The sequence below is a fragment of the Gekko japonicus genome, unplaced genomic scaffold (assembly GCF_001447785.1).
Source record: "Gekko japonicus isolate JY-2015 unplaced genomic scaffold, Gekko_japonicus_V1.1 scaffold84, whole genome shotgun sequence".
Classification (NCBI taxonomy): domain Eukaryota; kingdom Metazoa; phylum Chordata; class Lepidosauria; order Squamata; family Gekkonidae; genus Gekko; species Gekko japonicus.
In genome coordinates, this window is record NW_015159712.1 from 947,233 (window position 1) to 964,233 (window position 17,001).

At 44.3% G+C, this 17,001-nt stretch overlaps 1 protein-coding gene across 1 annotated transcript in view; it reads right to left on the reverse strand.

The window, feature by feature from the left end:
• Positions 1–11,168: 11,168 nt before the first annotated feature.
• The window catches only part of DGKZ (diacylglycerol kinase zeta), a 135,650-nt gene continuing 129,817 nt past the window's right edge, over positions 11,169–17,001 (reverse strand). Inside the window, exon 32 of the mRNA XM_015407559.1 lies at positions 11,169–13,107. Within this exon, the coding sequence (XP_015263045.1) occupies positions 12,991–13,107 (117 nt within the window). The 3' untranslated portion in view covers positions 11,169–12,990. The remainder of the gene's footprint in view (positions 13,108–17,001) is intronic.

A 17,001-nucleotide genomic window follows, 5' to 3' on the forward strand; every position in this document is an offset into this window, starting at 1 on the left:
AATTGGAGAAGGGAGAAACATGTAGACTGCCCTCAGCTCCCTGAAGAGAGGATGGAATAAAAATTCATCAAATAAATAAATGTTGTGGTCGAGTCTGAGTTGTGCGTTTGCATCTACTTTTTCAAATAGTGGTAGTCTACTTATACCACAAGAAGCACTTCAGATGTGTGAAGATTATAATGCCACATAATATAAACATGGAAGTATTACAACTGCAACATTTTATCTGCCTTACAGGCAATGCTCCCTCTAAGCTGTGGAGTCTTGTGAGCAAAAATTCTACTTTGTGAGCTACTGGGATTAAAGTTGTGAGCGAGTGATTTCGTTACTACATAAATTAGTTTGCTCTGGAGTCATCCTTCCTGAGCTAAGACCAAAATGTGTGAGCCGGAGGCTAAAAAACTGTGAGCTAGAGTTCACACTCAGTTTAGAGGGAACACTGCTTACAGGGAACCAGTGAATTCAGAGTAATATTAGAGACAAATTCAAATAATTACAGCTATTTAGGACCTGAGAAAAAGTTCTGCAGAGATTGAAAACTTAGCTCATGGCTGTAATGGGTGCTAATATAACCGTTGTGCTACTGTCCTTGCCCGGCATCTCCATTGTATCTCATATGCTGGAATGGTAAACTCATTGCAAACAGTAAATCTCCTGGAAGGGCTCATTTGCCTTCCTTTAATCCAGAGGGGGTTGCTAGGGCTGCCTCCCCTACTGAGCTGCCAGTAAAGCATAGAAGCTCATGTCATACCAAAAGGAATCAGTTTGTGGTGAGGAATGAGGCCATTTTTTCCACCATCCCCTCTGGAAATGTGTTGCCAAGTGGGCTATAGCTGTCTCAGATTTTATGAGCGGCTTCAGCACCAGAAATTTCTTGCCAAGCCATCCACACTTTTAATATACATATTGCTAACAGTTCCTTAACTTCAGCTCAATTGTCTGATGTAAGTTAAAATGCATTTAAAATGCGCGCGCACTTCCACGCAGAAGCACACAGAAGCCATGAAGAGTTGTACCCAAGTTTCAGTGGGCACAGTTCCAAACAGCATATTGCTTTTGCACGGTTTCTTTCCTTGCTTGTTCCTCCAGTGTACAAGGAATTGGCAAACTTTCTCATCAAGTCATTTAGCATGTCAAGATTTGCATGAGATGAGCGTCTCTGTTCTATTTTTAATGGAGTACAAAGCACGGGGAAGACTGAATGCTGTTCTTTGGGGGGGGGGCATCCTCGGAGGGATATTTTTATTATTTTTTTATAAGACTACAAAACTACAAAGAAAATATAAGGGAGGGGGCTAACATCTAAGGATAAAGGATAGATAACCACACTACACTAAAAACCCAAGAGGAGGAGATCATATCCATGTTAATCTAAATGTTATTAATAAAAGTGTTAATATAACAGTATACTTGTAGAGTTCTTGTTTGTCTCGGCTTCAATGTTAGTATGTTAGTTGTGTGAGAGAACTTTCTGAGCATCTTCATGTTAGTTGCTTCAAAAGGCAATTTTCAGAGTCCTTCTGCCTTTACTTTGGTTTTCAGTCCATGAAATCATATGTAACTTTCACTGCGCCTGCACCCGTTTCTACAGCAGAGTCCTCTTCCGTTCCAGAGGTAGCAGAGTCACTTGATTTCGATTCTTCATCTTTGGATTCCCATTCCCAACTGGCGTCTCAGAAATTCTTTGGCTTTGAAAGTGGAGTCAATCTTTTCTCTTTTGTCGTTGATTTTAAAGATGACACCCTCTGGGATTGCCCACCTGTACGAAATTCCATTGGTTTGAAGAAAAGAAATTAAGTCCTTATAGCTTTTCCTCTTTAGGCGAATTTCAAAGGGAATGTCTTAAAGTTTTAATGCTTATATTCCCCATTTTCAGTGGAGTTGCTGAAGTCGCTTTTAAAATAGCATCTCTGGTCTGTCTTCTTGAGAATCTGACCACAATTTCTCCAGGGAGGCTATTTTTTAAAATATAATTGGAGTATGCCCTATAAGCAGTCTCCATCTCTTTTACCAGTTAATCCACTGTTAAGCCTATTACTGGAGCTATGATCTCGCTGAGCAGTTTCCTCAGATCCTCCATTTGCGATTCAGGAACTCCCTGGAATCTGAGGATCATGTTAGCTTTTTCCATTTGTAGCTGTAGCAAACAGTTTTCTTGGAAGTTTTGTTTTGCTTCAACTTTCCCCATTCTTTTCTTCATTTTCTTGTTTGTGGTGTCTATCTCTTTAATTCTCACTGTCGTTTGTTCCACCTTCTTCGCCGTTTCTGCCAGTTGTAGCTGCTGGGATGCGAAGCTTTGATTCAGCGAGGTCAGTTGCTGGTTAATACCATTGAGTTGCTCCATCACCGGCTTGAGCATATCCACTAACATTTTCATGACGTCTGCTCCCTCTTCCGGTTTTGGGCTTTGATTACCCACCGGTTTCGCTTTAAACTTTATTTGCGAGGCCGCCATTTTATACGATTGTTTACAATTCCAAACCGCTTCACACGGACTCGAAAAATCGTCACTTCGCTGTCAACACTCAAGTAAGTCTCTCCACACAAAATCGCTGCTTATTTTCCCCCCTGCCCCCTTCGTTACGCTTATCTATCCGTTTGCATAAGAAGCGTCCCTCTTTGTGCTCCGCTTTTCCCATGGGGGGGGTAGTTAACTTTTAAAATGTTCCGTTTATTTTGAACTCACGTTCATTGTCAGTAATTTCTCTGACCTCGCTCACAGTAAACTATATTCCGCTCGATCTCCAGCGCTTGTCCAGGTTGAAACAGCTTGTGCCTCAAGGCCACACAGCGGCAGGACCGTCAGGGTGGAGGGAAGCCTCAATTCTTCGGCATTTAGCCATCGAAGAGGCTGCCCCTCAAAGTCCCTATGGCCTGGAGCCTTTTGCAAAGGCTCCGTGTGAGTGCTACTTGAGGTAGCACCCCCCCATACCGCTGGTGTGCAAGTCACTCCCCCGAGGTCCGGGGAGAGCGACCGCCATCGCTGATCCACAAACCGGAAGCTCAACTGAATGCTGTTCTGAAGGAGCTAACTTAAGCTTCACAGAACAACTGGAGAAAAGCTACCTTTAATGTACAAAGATAAACTCAAGAATATTTTTCAGTCGCTGACTTCCGGTTTTGGTGGGCTGATGGCGGCCGCATCCCCAGGGAGCTCCTGGGGGGCAATCTGTGGACCAGCACAATGAGAGGGGGTGCAAATGTCTGCACCCCCCTGGGACCCTTGCCATGGGGCGCTGAGGGTCACCGCTCTGCGGGCACGCTGCCAGCAGATTGAGGCTTCCCTTTGCCCCGAAGGTCTCTGTGCTGTGTTCCTGAATGGGACTAAGCTACGCACACTGGGACAAGCGCTTGGAGGTTCAGCGTTTAAATCATTACCTGGCGAGATCCGAGTGATCAGACATTGAAGAGTAAGTCCGTTAAAGCGAGAACACCAGAGAATGAGCGAGTCCCCTTTTACTAAAAGCGAGGGGGGGAGGGGACTCTTCCCCGGAAAGAACAAATAAGCGATTAAAGAAAAGCCTTTGTAGTGGGGACGGCATTTTAAGCGGCAATAGACTGTATTAGAGAGACTCCAGGAGCCAAATAAGCATGTGGGCAAGTTTTCGGGACTTTGGCAAATTCTATAAAAAGTAAACAGGTACAAAAATGGCGATCAGCGATGCAGTAGAAGCAGCAAGTGAGATCCAAGCTTTCTTCAGGAAGTGGAAGAGCAACTGGCCCATGTGACCAGAAGTAACCATAGACTCTTTCAGGCTGGATGCTAAGCCTTTGCCCCCTGCTGCAAAAACTGAGGTACTTCACAAGAACTGTGCTATATATTGGCTGTTATTTTTAAGGGACTGTGTTAACATTTGAGAAGCGACTAGCCTTTGATCACAGGGACTTCCAATATTTAAGAGGAGAGTCTAATAAGTAGGTTCAAGTGGTGGGGCCCGTACGCAGACATTTAAGCAAAGCTGAAAGCGAAGGGGTATGCCATGGACATATCCGAAATAAGTCTGACGGGCAAAAGGACGGATAGACTCTCTGTAAGTTTGGCTCCCAAAAGCAACAAATGGAATGATCTCTAAGATTGAAGGCAAAAATTCAAGCAGATAACAGTCCTTGAAAAAGAAAAAGGGACTTTGTTTTGAGATGACCAGTTCCAGTTTCAGCAAGACAAGGCCACAGGGAAAGTGTTCAAGAAGAAAGAAGATTACAGTGTGGGAAGAGAACCTGACTGTGTTACACCTACTGAGGGAAATTTAATTATTAATTTGCTTTAAATGAAGGAGGGAAAAACAATTGTAAAATGAGATGCCACTGTTCTTTGAAATTTGTGTTTAAGTCAGTTAGCGATTCTCCTGGAATGCTCTTTATATAGTCAGATCTGAAGGTTTGTTAACACAATTGATGATGATGATTGACCACTCTCAATGTTAAGAAATTTTTATATTATGAAGCTAATACTTTTATAAGCAGTATATGACCTCCAACTCTTGGGTTTTTAGTAGGTTTTCTTTCCTTTCTCCTATAGTTTGTAGATCCCCTCCCTAATTTCGTTGTAGTTTTTAGAAAATGCAAATTAAAAAAATCCCCTATGGGGGGCCATAAAAAAATAACATTTTTCAGTCCATATGGAGTGTAAACACCAATCAAATTCTGCATTCATAATAAATTGTGCCAACTAGGCTAGCATGCATCATTTATTTATGACAATGATCTTCCCATCTCCTATTCTCTCAGGACCCTTCTTTATGGATTTCCCTGCAGAGGAACCCCTCCATATCGAGTTGAAGGGGCTTTGGGGTTTGCTATCTTGTGGAAGCTTACTTTACACAGGATACTGGTTAGGTCTGTTGAATCAAGGCATTATTCCCCACCCCCACCCCAATAGCAAAGCAAAATTACACCTTACAGAGGTGGAGCATGGAACCACATATGGGGTCCCCAATTATTTTTTTCCTTATAATGCTAATGTTGGACAAAGGGTTATTTGCTGAGAGGATCAGTAGAGGTGAAGGTCCCTGACCACATCATAAAAAATTTATCTCTTGGAAATTCCATACAGTTGCAAATTCTGTTCATGCATTTGTGTTAACTTGCACAGTTTACATAGAATGTGCTCAGCATTATTCTTTCAGTGGCACATTTCAAGATAAAATCAGTAGTAGAAAACAAGCTTTACTATGGGCAGGTCCTCCACTATTGCTTTGTGAATGCATAATACACTTCTTAGGAGCTCCAGTTTCCTCAAAAAACAGTTTGATAATCTATCCAGTGTTTAATTTGAGGCTGGACACATTCCAGTAGATTGTCTTTCCTTAGCAGCCATACAGTCAGGAGTTTCAGCTAGTACTAATTCCCTGCAATCATGGGTGAACCCTCATGTTCAGTCTTCTGCTGCCTGTGCAGGATTGTCATAGAGAAAGGGTCTGTCATGATCTGTGCAGGACTAGGAGCAAGGCCGAGTGTGGCTTGGTCTCTAGGAGAGTTCGGTGGATAGGAACCTAGTTGGAGAACTGCAACCAAACCATAGTTGTCAATGGAATTTCATCTGATTGGTGGGAGCTATCCAGTGGGGTGCCACAGGGCTCGGTTCTGGGCCATGTACTTTTCAATAAATGATCTGGATGAGGGGGTGAAGGGACTATTAATTAAATCTGCAGATGACACCAAATTGGGAGGACTAGCAAATACCCCAAAAGATAAGATCAATGAGATCTGAACACACTGGAAAAGTGGGTAGATGTAAGATGCAGTTCAACAAGTGCAGAGTTCTACTAACAAAATGGCAAGCATCCATACTGGAACAGATAAGAGGAAGTACTTCTTCACCCAAAGAGTGATTAACACATGGAATTCACTGCCACAGGAGGTGGTGGCAGCTAAAAGGGAATTAGACAAACATATGGAGCAGAGGTCCATCAGTGGTTATTAGCCACAAGGTATAGGAACTTTCAGTCTGGGGCAAGTGATGCTCTGTATTCTTGGTACTGGGGGTGGGGCAACAGTGGGAGGCCTTCTAGTGACCTGGCCCCACTGCTGGACTTCCTGATGGCACCTGGTATTTTTGGTCACTGTGTGACAGTGTTGGACTGGATAGGCCATTGGCCTGATCCAACATTGGCTTCTCTTATGTTCTTATGGATGGGGGACACACGTCTGCATAGCAGTGTGTGTGAACAAGATCTTGGGATACAAGTGGACTGTAAGCTAAATTTGTGATGCAGCAGCAAAAAAGGCTAATGCGGTCTATCAACAGAGGCACATCATCCAAATTGCAGGATGTCATAGTCCCACTGTACATCACATTGGTCAGGCTGCGCCTGAAATATTGGGTGCAGTTCTGGAGGCCTTACTTCAAAAAGAATGTGGACAAAATGGACCAGGTGCAGAAGAGAGCAACGAAGATGACCAGGGGCTAGAGAGCAAGCCCTATAGGGAAAGGCTGAGGGACTTGTGAATGTTCCACCTACAGAAGAGGAGGTTGAGGGGGACATGATAGCTCTCTTTAAGTATTTGAAAAGGCTATCACTTAGAGGAGGGAAGAGAGCTGTTCCTGTTGGCTGCAGAGGATAGGACTTGCAATAACTGATTTAAATTAAGGGAAGAAAGATACTGACTGGATATTAGGATTTTTTTTACAGTAAAAGTAGTTCAGCAGTGCAGTTGGCTGCATTGGGATGTGATGAGGTCCCCCTCACAGGCAGACTTCAAGCAGTGGCTGGACAAACATTTTTCAGGGATGCTCTAGGCTATTCCTGCATTGAGTAAATGGCCTGTATGGCCTCTTCCAACTCAGTGAATTCTATTATTGTATTCTATGATTCTATGGATCCTTGCCAGATTAGGCAGAAGATAGGGTCCAAACAATGTTTACAACACATTTTACCACAGATCAGGATCCTCTTTACCATGTAGTAGGATGATAATATGACCAAGCTTCCCTCGCTCACAGTGCTGAAATTAGCTCTAAAGAATATAGGTGAAGAGAAGGGACTCTGGAGCACAACAATTTATTCTTCCTTTACAGTATTGTGTGCTGCTGTCTTCTGCAAATTGAGAGGAACTTCAACTTCTCTTCAGAAGATAAAGGGGGCTCCCCATTCCATTTTCTTCACCTGTGACATGAACGATACTATTTGAAGATGATTCCTAAAACAGGTTTGTGGGCAGGCATCATAATGAAGGTTAAATGTGTGAGCCTTAATAAAAATGTATATTCCCCATTCAGTTGCTCAATTTTTTATTTAGCAAATTTATACCCTACCTTTCTGTTCTTAAAAACACCCAAGGTATATTGCTGAATGTACATCACTCTCTTTAGACCCAGACTTTTCCTGTGAAATAGTAATTCTTTTTATGGGCATTTGGATTAAAGTTAAGACACTGCTTTTCCATTTCCATTTCATTTATTAGCTTCATTGACCCGAGGTCTTAAGCCAAACAAGACACTGCTTTTAAGATGCAAATCTCAAAGTGGCCTTCAGAATACTTGCTTGTGGTACTTTAGAATGTTATCTTCTACTTACAGAGAGGAACACTGAGAGAGGAAATGAGATATTCCCCCAAATATGAGTCAGCATGCTAAGCTAAGAACAGAATTACAAGCAGGCCCTGGTCTTAACTTCTAACCACATATCCTTTTAGGAGATAGGGCCAAGCGGTTTATTGGTATGTGAATGCCAAAATGCTTGTTTGAAGAGTTCCAAAATAAACATTGCTGATTAAAAATTCCAACTGAGCAAATCTGCTATTACAAATGAAGAGGAAAGTCTGATTCATAAACATATGAACTTGCTACCCCGTGCCAGAATAAAATAGATGTTCTAGCCTTCAGGGAGTCCCAGCTCATTACGTCACACACAAGGGTGAACACCTCAGCTAAACAAAGACTTCTCTGCTTCACGTTAGATCACAGGCTGCACAGCTGCAATCTTATTCACATTGTTGTAAGCAGTGTTCCCTCTAGGCTGAGTTAGTGTGAGCCAGCTCACAGTTTTGTAGCCTCTGGCTCACACATTTTTGTCTCAGCTCAGGAAGGGTGGCTCCAGAGCAAACTAATTTATGCAGTGGCCAAATTGTTCACTCACAACTTTAACGCCAGTAGCTCACAAAAGTAAAATTTTTGCTCACAAGACTCCACAGCTTAGAGGGAGCATTGGTTAAGTACTGCTGAAATACATGGGCCTTCTGTATAAAGGCTGAAGCATGGAGTATTCAAGTATCTGTTCCAAGGAGTGTCTCTTGAAGGACCACTTCTTCCTGCACGGAACTGGGGAGGGCAACACCTCCAGCAGCTCCTTTCTGCAGACCTACTAGAACACAGCTGCACCTTTATGGTGGAGGCACATGATCCGTGAAACTGTAGAGCTCAGGAAAGGCACCTTCCCTTCTGACCTTCAGGAGATTTCGTAAGGCTGACAGACAGGAAAGCCTTTAAAGGAGATTGTATTACTCTGATCTGGACTGGGTATATGGTATTTACGGTATATGGTATTTTCATGAGTGCTTTTTAAAAATTGTAAGCTACTTTGGGTCTCTTCATAGGAGAAAATAAGGTAAGAGAGCTCAATAAATAAAATAAATATGGAAAGCGGCGGTGGGGGGAGTACAATATATGGAGTTGGAATTTAAGAGCCAAGGTTGTGGTCCCACTCTGGGGCTGCTGGAACTTTTTGTATGGTGTCACTTAACCCATTTTAAATTGGTCAAACCCTCTCATGCAAGAAAATGCAAGGAGTATAATACTGAAATTAGAGCAGATGGTAGATGATGTATTACTAGGCAAAGCTCCTGTCTTAGATTTTGCCTGTACAAGTCTCAGCCAAGCTACTGATGGATGTGGGAAAGGATATGTATTCTTGTGTGTTACTTGCAGCCAAAAAAAGGTTAGCCATCTCTGGTCCAAACACTGCTTCTTCAATTCTATAACATTTATACCTTGCTGAACATTTCTGATCATTCCATCTTTATCTACCTGTATTTCACACACATCTCTGCTGAAGTAGATACATGCCAACATAATGACTGTCATAATACTTTTCCCCCTAATACAGCACAATACTGTTTGCTGGAATTTACTAACAGTGAGCTGTAGGATGTAACAAGTGGAGGGCCTACAAGGAACTGAAGGGGTGAGGTACAATGTAGGGCTAAGATGCCATCTCACCCCTCCTCAATTCAGTAAGATCTCAGGGACTTGTGGAGGCCAGTTTCTCTTCCCCCTCACCCCTTTCCCTTTAAGTATTATTAGCTGCTGTCAGCATTGTCCTTTTTGAAGCATTTTCAGTTCACATCAAGACTTCAGGGTTTTTTTTGCTCCCACACCTTCTTTTGGTCAAACTTTTTTTTTGGTCTTTTTGCAAACCTGGGGATTCCTCCAAGTATGCAGAAACCCTCCTTTTTGCTAGATGACCCCAGTGAGCAATGTTGATAATATATTTATAGCTTGGAAACCACTATCTATAATGGCTCCCCAGCACCAGAACTGATATATAAATGCAACATAGCCATGCTTTTCCCTCCAAACACAAGTGACATTTATGGTGCAAAACATGAGAACCTATCAGGAGACCACGCCCACAGCTGACAAGATCTGCGAGGCTGAGATTTGGGATTATCAGTAGCTGAACTGGAATAGTTAGTAACACAGATAATGGAGATGGGGACTGGTATGATCTGTAGCTGCCCACTTTGATGTAAACTGTCACCCCAAGAGCCCCCCTTTACAAACCCGGACAAGCTTTTAGTCAGAGCACAAAAGATCTATGATCATCATCACATACAAAAGAGATGAAGTAAAATATCCATCCTTGTATTTTAATGGCAAAACCCAACAAAACATTTAAACTGTGAAAGAGAAAAGCAAACGGAAGCATAAGCTTCCAACACAGTTACAAAAAACTACAGTCAATCCAAAGTGTTCTAATACAGAATCTAGGAAACAAAATAAGTAGGTATTGCACAAGGAATAAAATTCACCCTCAGAAACACTCCTTCCTCTTGGAATAAAAATAAGCCAAGGTTTGAATTGCACAGCAACTCTGCTTCAGACACGCACACGTGCACAAACACACATACAGAGGAGACAGGGAAACAGTGTGCTTTTGAACTACCTGTACAAAGTTTCAGAGGAGCATATAAAAGGAGGGATGAGAAGACAACAGCAGGGCTTATGGTGTGTAAATGCTTCCAGGAGACTGGCCTGAACATCCAGCTTTAGGAAAGCAGTTTTCACAATTTTAAGAAGACCAAAGCATGTGCCCTGCCATATCTTGGTGGTAGGACCTTGCTTGACTGTTTACAGCATAAGAATGCCATCACCCACTTGTGGTGCAGTATCCATTATCCAAGAGGAGAACCAGGAAGCATCTTTAGTGGCAGCCATTTGAATGCTGTGCCTGTGAGGCTGTACCATGTCTAGTTGCCTTAAAAGTCTCAGATGTTTAATCATACTTCTGGAGAGGAAAACGGGGAAAGATACAAGTATCACAGAAATACAGTATTTAGATAAGCTTCTGGTTTAGGACTGCCCACCACTCACCCAGGAATAGGGTGCATAACTGTGCTTGTGTGGAGTCTTAGTTGCATGGTGCTGTCGGTGGGGAAGTGGGACAGAGTCAGAAGGAAAAGTAATCTTCCAAAGGGATTCAAAAGGATACATGGGCACAGACACACACCGGCAGCCATCTCAAAGATTCTCAACAGTATTCAGTACAGAAAGAAGGTAAATGTGGTAGTCTTTAAGGAAGGCAAGTTTCCAGACACACACAAGTAAGTCTCTAATGAGGAATGGTAGCTGGATGAACAGTAGGTAGTTCCTTATCCTAATCTGGTGGAATCTTTCAAAATGTGGAAAATAACTGTGGGAAATCTCTGCAAAAAACCGCCCCCCCCCCAACTCTTGCATCTATAACACAGACTGATCTGAATGCATACTTTCCCACCCGGTCAACCTACCAGTGACTTTTATACCTTTTAAAGATGCACCAATGTCAAACAATGATACATTGTACTCCCTTACCATCCAAGGCTGACATTATCCTAGAGGAAGATATTCATCTCCCAGAAGTTTCAGAACACAATTAGAAGTCTTACTGAGGTTCAAATGTTCTTGCCGTCAAACGAGAACTTTAAGAACTTTCAACAGACTTCCTAAGTCTAAACAGAACTCTCGGACCCCTAACCTTCTGACAGGATTGGCTGCTTATAGGACTGCAATCCACCAAGCCACAAGTCTCCATGCTTATTGCTCCCACTCCATGTGGAAACCGTGCCAGGCCAGCTGGCAACTTGCTCACTACATCCTGAGGATGGCAGAAACAAGTATTTTAGCATCTCGAGATGTTCAGGCTGGTTAGATGTAAATGTTCCAGAATATTTTGGTTAAAACTTAGCTAAAAACAGAATTCTGTCTATGCTAGATCACTGCAAGGTATGAGTTCCTCCAACTTTTTTTTCTTTAGTAGAACAAAGCAACAACAATAACAAAATGGACCAAGAGTTAGAACTGACAGACTTGGGTAAGCAAGGAAATTAGGTAGAGAAGGAGGATCTGCTTGGAATAGTGCTTCAGGCCAAATAACAGGGTGTCTGCTTGCTCTGAAGGAATGGAACACTACATTGAAATGATTCAGGATGAATCTGGACCAATGGAAGATTGATTTTCTCACTCACAAGTCTGCATATACACGTGAGCTTGGTCTGGACCCCAGAACAAAATCCCAAGACTACTGTGAACAGGAATTTGTGGGCTATGCAGAATATTTTTTTCTCACTCTTACAGTCAGCACCCTCTAGCTCTTCACCACTGGATAAATGGACACAGTGTACAATTATAGCACTGGTTGACGGATTCAGATCCCTTTATTTTTGTATATTAAAGGAGCAGCCATATGCTGTCCCCAAACAAAAAAAAAGGGGGGGGGTTCCCTTTACCTGTACAGAGAAAATCAGAAGACTGCCCTTAGTCCTTAACTGTGACAACAGCAGATGGTCTATTTCAGGGTGGTATTTGAACACCCCCTCTCAGGTAACTCCCAGCTGTCTGAACACCAGCTTTTATAACATTCAGGCTGCTGTTGTTCCAAATAAGTAAGTAGAAGTAGAAGAGGAGCAGTATGTAAGAGCAGGGAAAAAACAAACTTGAGAGGAACAAAGGCGGACAACCGGCACTTTGCTCACAACGTCTAGTCCAGCAGGCTCAACAGTCACCTTGGAGGGAAGGGATTTATGTGACACGGTGCTGCCTAGAAATACCAGGGGCTTCCCTCCTCTTATCTTTAAGCATCCTTCACAGGATTACATGCAGGATTACGTGTGGAGCCTACCAACAGGAGAAATGAAACAAGGGGAACAGGGGGCGATGTGCTGTGAAAGAAAGGATGCAAGACTGGTCCACAGTTTGCTTCAGGTACTTGCCCACGTGACTGCTGGCCAAGGTGCACTGCAATGTGTAGATAAAAGGCGGGCTGCAGAACACATTTCTGTCTCACGAACTGCACCAGCAATTTCCATTGACAGGCTATACCTAGGCAATGCACGCCGCCAGTGATAGAGCTATTGAGAAAGGCAGCACTCACTGCTGGAAATCTGAAGGGGGTGGCTGGAACGGGCCAGGACAAGACCAGAATGGGCTACAGATGCTGCCCCTTGGGAGACATTGCACACCAGGTGGAGGGGCATCATAAGGAGGGATGCCAGCAGTGGTGGGAAGAATAAGATCTTCTTTCTCGATGCTTTAAGGGAACAGAAATGGCCCTCTATATGCCCCGGAGGCAGGAAGCGAGGGGACATTCAGCAGCAGAGTCCATCCATGGAATGTGGTGGGGGACACAGAGTCAGCATTGCTCAACACCCACTACACTAATAAATAATAGTGCCATGGCCAAGCCCAAATGTAGCTCTCGATCCTCCCCATGCTGGATATTCAAGGAAAGGCTGGCCTGGCTCCTGTGCCACTCTGCTCCTGCTCCCCTAGGCAGGGATAAGGCACATTGAGCACTACACTGCTGTTTCTTGATCTTCCCGTTGGATCATCTGATAGTGCTGTCGGTTTTCGAGGTAGGCAGCCAGGTCAGGATCATTTGCCTTCTCAGCTCGGTGCTTGGGTGTATCTCCCTGCAGGAAGAGAAAGAAGAAGGGGGGGAAAAAGATATCAAAGCAGAAACTTTCTGGACCACACTGAGCTTTTTTAGGTACTTCTCCGTAGTAGTTACTGCTGCATCAAGCGCAGATATAAACTGCTGCCCCATGCCATGTCGAAGGTATCCCACCATGCTGGGCTGGAAACTCTGCATTGTCACGGCTATTCAGTGACTTTTGGGGCCTTCCAGGCACAGGTGCCAAATGTTCCTATATACTACAGCAAAGTCAAAGCCATACACTATAGCAAAGTAAAAACCAATCTGCATGTGTGGGACTCCACTCAGGTCCCCTTTCTCTTGGGAAGGCACCAGAAGAGACTTTGAGAAATGCACAGGGGTGAGGGACAAAATATGGGGAAGAAGAAACTGCTGAGTGCAGAAATCGCACACTATTTCCACTTGGAAGCTGCTTTCTAAGACTCCACTGCTTTCTTCAGTCCTCAACCCAGCAACAGGAAGTTTGAAAATGCACAGGCAACCAAGAATGTTAGACAAGTTTTGAAATGATCAGTGAAGACACCCTCATGCATATGCTGCACTTTGAATCCCTAACCTAAAACTCAAGCAATTGTATGCATAACTTTTTATAAAGAACAGGAGAAAAAAGTCCTGTAGGAGATGATTTCTCATCACGGTGCTAGAGAGGGCCTCGGAATATATGTAGGTGGAATGTATGTGCAAAAGTAGCTATGAGCAGACAGAGGCTCCCTAGAAATGTCTGTGATTGCATTGCCTCAACACTGGGGGGGGGGGGGAGAGGAACAAGGCTAAAAAGCACCAGAGGAGTGTGTCTTGGTAGGGGATGCTTGGGGGTTCGTTGGGAGATAAGTTTTCAGAGATCTGTCGTCCTCCCCCACCTACAGCACAACTTATCTACTGGGAAAATAAAAGCCTATGTTGTTAGGTCCGCAATTCCGACTGTGTAAACAGAAAAAGGCAAAAGGTTTGCAGCACAGTTGTACAATGAAAGACTTGCTACAGCCAGCTTACTTTCTTGCTCTGTGGAAACCAGGATAATATAAGCAAAAGGAGTGGGGGTGGGCTGGGGTGAGGTGTGTGCCTGGGGAGTGCCCTGAAATACCATCCCTCCACCTCCCACCCCCACAGCCTCGCTAGCGCTCCTGATCCCCAAGGAGGCTCACATTTCACGAACTTATTGCAGCCATCTGGACTGCGTCCACTAATGAACTCCTGCACTCCATAAAAAGCAAATCTGTTAACAGCTTTCAGCCATGTCTCTCCCCCTTCTCCTTCCCCCACTCCACCAACTTTTCCCTCCCCCTCATTAACTACCCCCACACTCCACAGTGCTGAACAAACTCACTGCTGAGAAAGGCCAAGGAAACCTGGCTGTCTGCCGCCTCCATTGAAAGCGGGAGAGGACAAGCCTCCCACACTGGCTCTCCCGTCCTAGCAGGGAGAAGGCAGTCATGCTGAGGCAGGAAGGGATCCCAAGTCCCCGGGACAATTGGCAGCTATATTTCACGGGAGTGCACAATGGTCAGGCCACACAGAGGCTCTGTCAGACACATGCAGCTGCAGAAACAAGCACAAGTTCCACTGTCTCCTCTCCCAAAAGGATGGAGAGACAAAGGCAGAAGGCAAAGGGCATGTACAAACCCAACTACAAGGCTGAGCCACAGGTTCACATACAAGAGGCACAAACAAGGGCCTCTGCACATGGACTCATCTTCAGCATGGAAGCTTTTGCTAAACAAAAATTGCTTCCCTTCACTAAACAGGCAAAATTTCAACCTCAAATGAGAACTAAGAGGTGCACGCATGTGCACACACACACACACACACACACACACACAGAGGTAACTGTTAATCTGATGCTCTCCAGTCCCATTACTATGGAATCTGGTTCTTTCAAGGCAGCAGTGACTATGCATGGTTCACTTCATATGAGCAAAATCCATCCAGTGAGTGCTCACAAATCCCAAAGCTCTGATTTCCCTCTGTCAGTGGCTGTGACGTGGACGTGTGACTAAAGGCAGAGAAAGGGCCACTTTTACTTCACATTCTGTACTATTTAGAAATGCCAATAGGCTTAGTGGGGCTGTCCAGTCTCATAATCCCACATTCCTCTCTCCACTGAGCCCTTGCTGTCCTATTACCAGCCAAATTATCATCACCACCACCACCATCATAATCGTTGTTGTTGTTGTTGTTATTATTATTATTATTATTATTAATTGTATTTATGAATTGCCCAACTCCTGCTTCTGCAGGGCTCTGGGTGATGTACCACCACAGATAAAACAAGATCAAATCAGTTAAAACATTAGTAGAACATTAAAGACAATCAGATGGCGAATAACCAGTCCCCATTCCAACTCCCACTGGCGGCTACTTCATGGACAGGGGGGAAGAGGGCAAATTAGACGTAAACAACAGAGAACTGTTGGTGGACCTCCTGATGGCACCTGGTATTTTTGGCCACGGTGTGACAGTGTGTTGGACTGGATGGGCCTTTGGCCTGATCCAACATTGGCGTCTCTTATGTTCTTAATGGGAAGGGTGCCAACCAAGATGGAACCATCGCTGTCCTCAACCGAAAAGCCTGGCGGAATACCTCTGCCTTGCAGGCTCTGTGGAATTGCATCAGATCCCACAGGGCCCTGATGGAATTTGGCAGAGAGTTCCACCAGGCTGGGACCAGGACCGAAAAGGCCCTGGCCCTGGTTGAGGACAGCCAGATGTCTTTAGGGCTGGGGATCACCAGCAGTTTGCTGTCTAACTACCATGTTTCCCCGAAAATAAGACACTGTCTTATATTTATTTTTTCTCAAGAAGACACGCTAGGGCTTATATCACAAATGCATAGAAATCCTGCTAGGGCTTATTTTTTGGGTAGGTCTTATTTTCGGGGAAACAGGGTAGTGCAAGGCTCTCCTGGGGACATAACAGAGGAGACAGTCCCGTAGATACGTCGGTCCCTGACTGCTCAAAACCTTATAGGTCAATACCAAAACCTTGAACTTGACTCGGTATTCCACTGGGAGCCAGTGTAGCTGGTGCAGCATTGGATGTATATGTGCCATGATCCCGTCAGGACTTGTGCCGCCGCATTCTGGACCAGTTGGAGCTTCTGGACCAGTCTCAATGGTAGGCCAGCGTAGAGCGAGTTACAGTAGTCTAATCTGGAGGTGACCATTGCATGGATTAATGTGACTAGATCAGGGCGTGACAAGAAAGGGGCCAGTTCCCGACCTTGGCATAGATGGGAAAACGCTAGCTTTTTAAAGCTCCTTTTAGTTGAATCACTGCCTGAGCCACTGGCTTAAAAGTTAGGGGAGCAAGGAGCTGCCAAGATTTGACTATAAAACATCTTGGTGCAGCTGGCAGAGGGTTTTATTGCTTGTCTGAAATGTGCCACTGCTTTTACAGCACCCTTAGCATTGTCAGTGGTCAGGTGAACTCACAGGCCCCAGGAGCCTTTGGGAAGCATGACACGATGCATCTCATTGGCTGAGCATATAGCTCAATTCCAGGGCACAACTAGCCGGCATCAAGACAGGACTATCCATATCTTATTTGTCATTGTGTACATGTTTGTGGACAACAAACTGTTACTTACAAGAAGCTCCCAAGAGCTAGCATCAAAAGATGACCCCAGTTTCTTTGCTCTCTTTCTCTTCTGGCACTGGCTGTATCTCGGCTGATGCATTCAAAGATGATGTGATTCTCTGACTCTAGATTTTGGGGGGACAGTTTTCTTCCTGTCATTTTTTGGTGGCTGTGTGTACACACATGCACACTTAAATACTGAATATTTACATGCTCCGCTACAATCCCCATTCTACCTACCTAAAGCCATCCACAGCAGAAAGCATAAGCCTACCCCACTGTTGCGATTTTAACA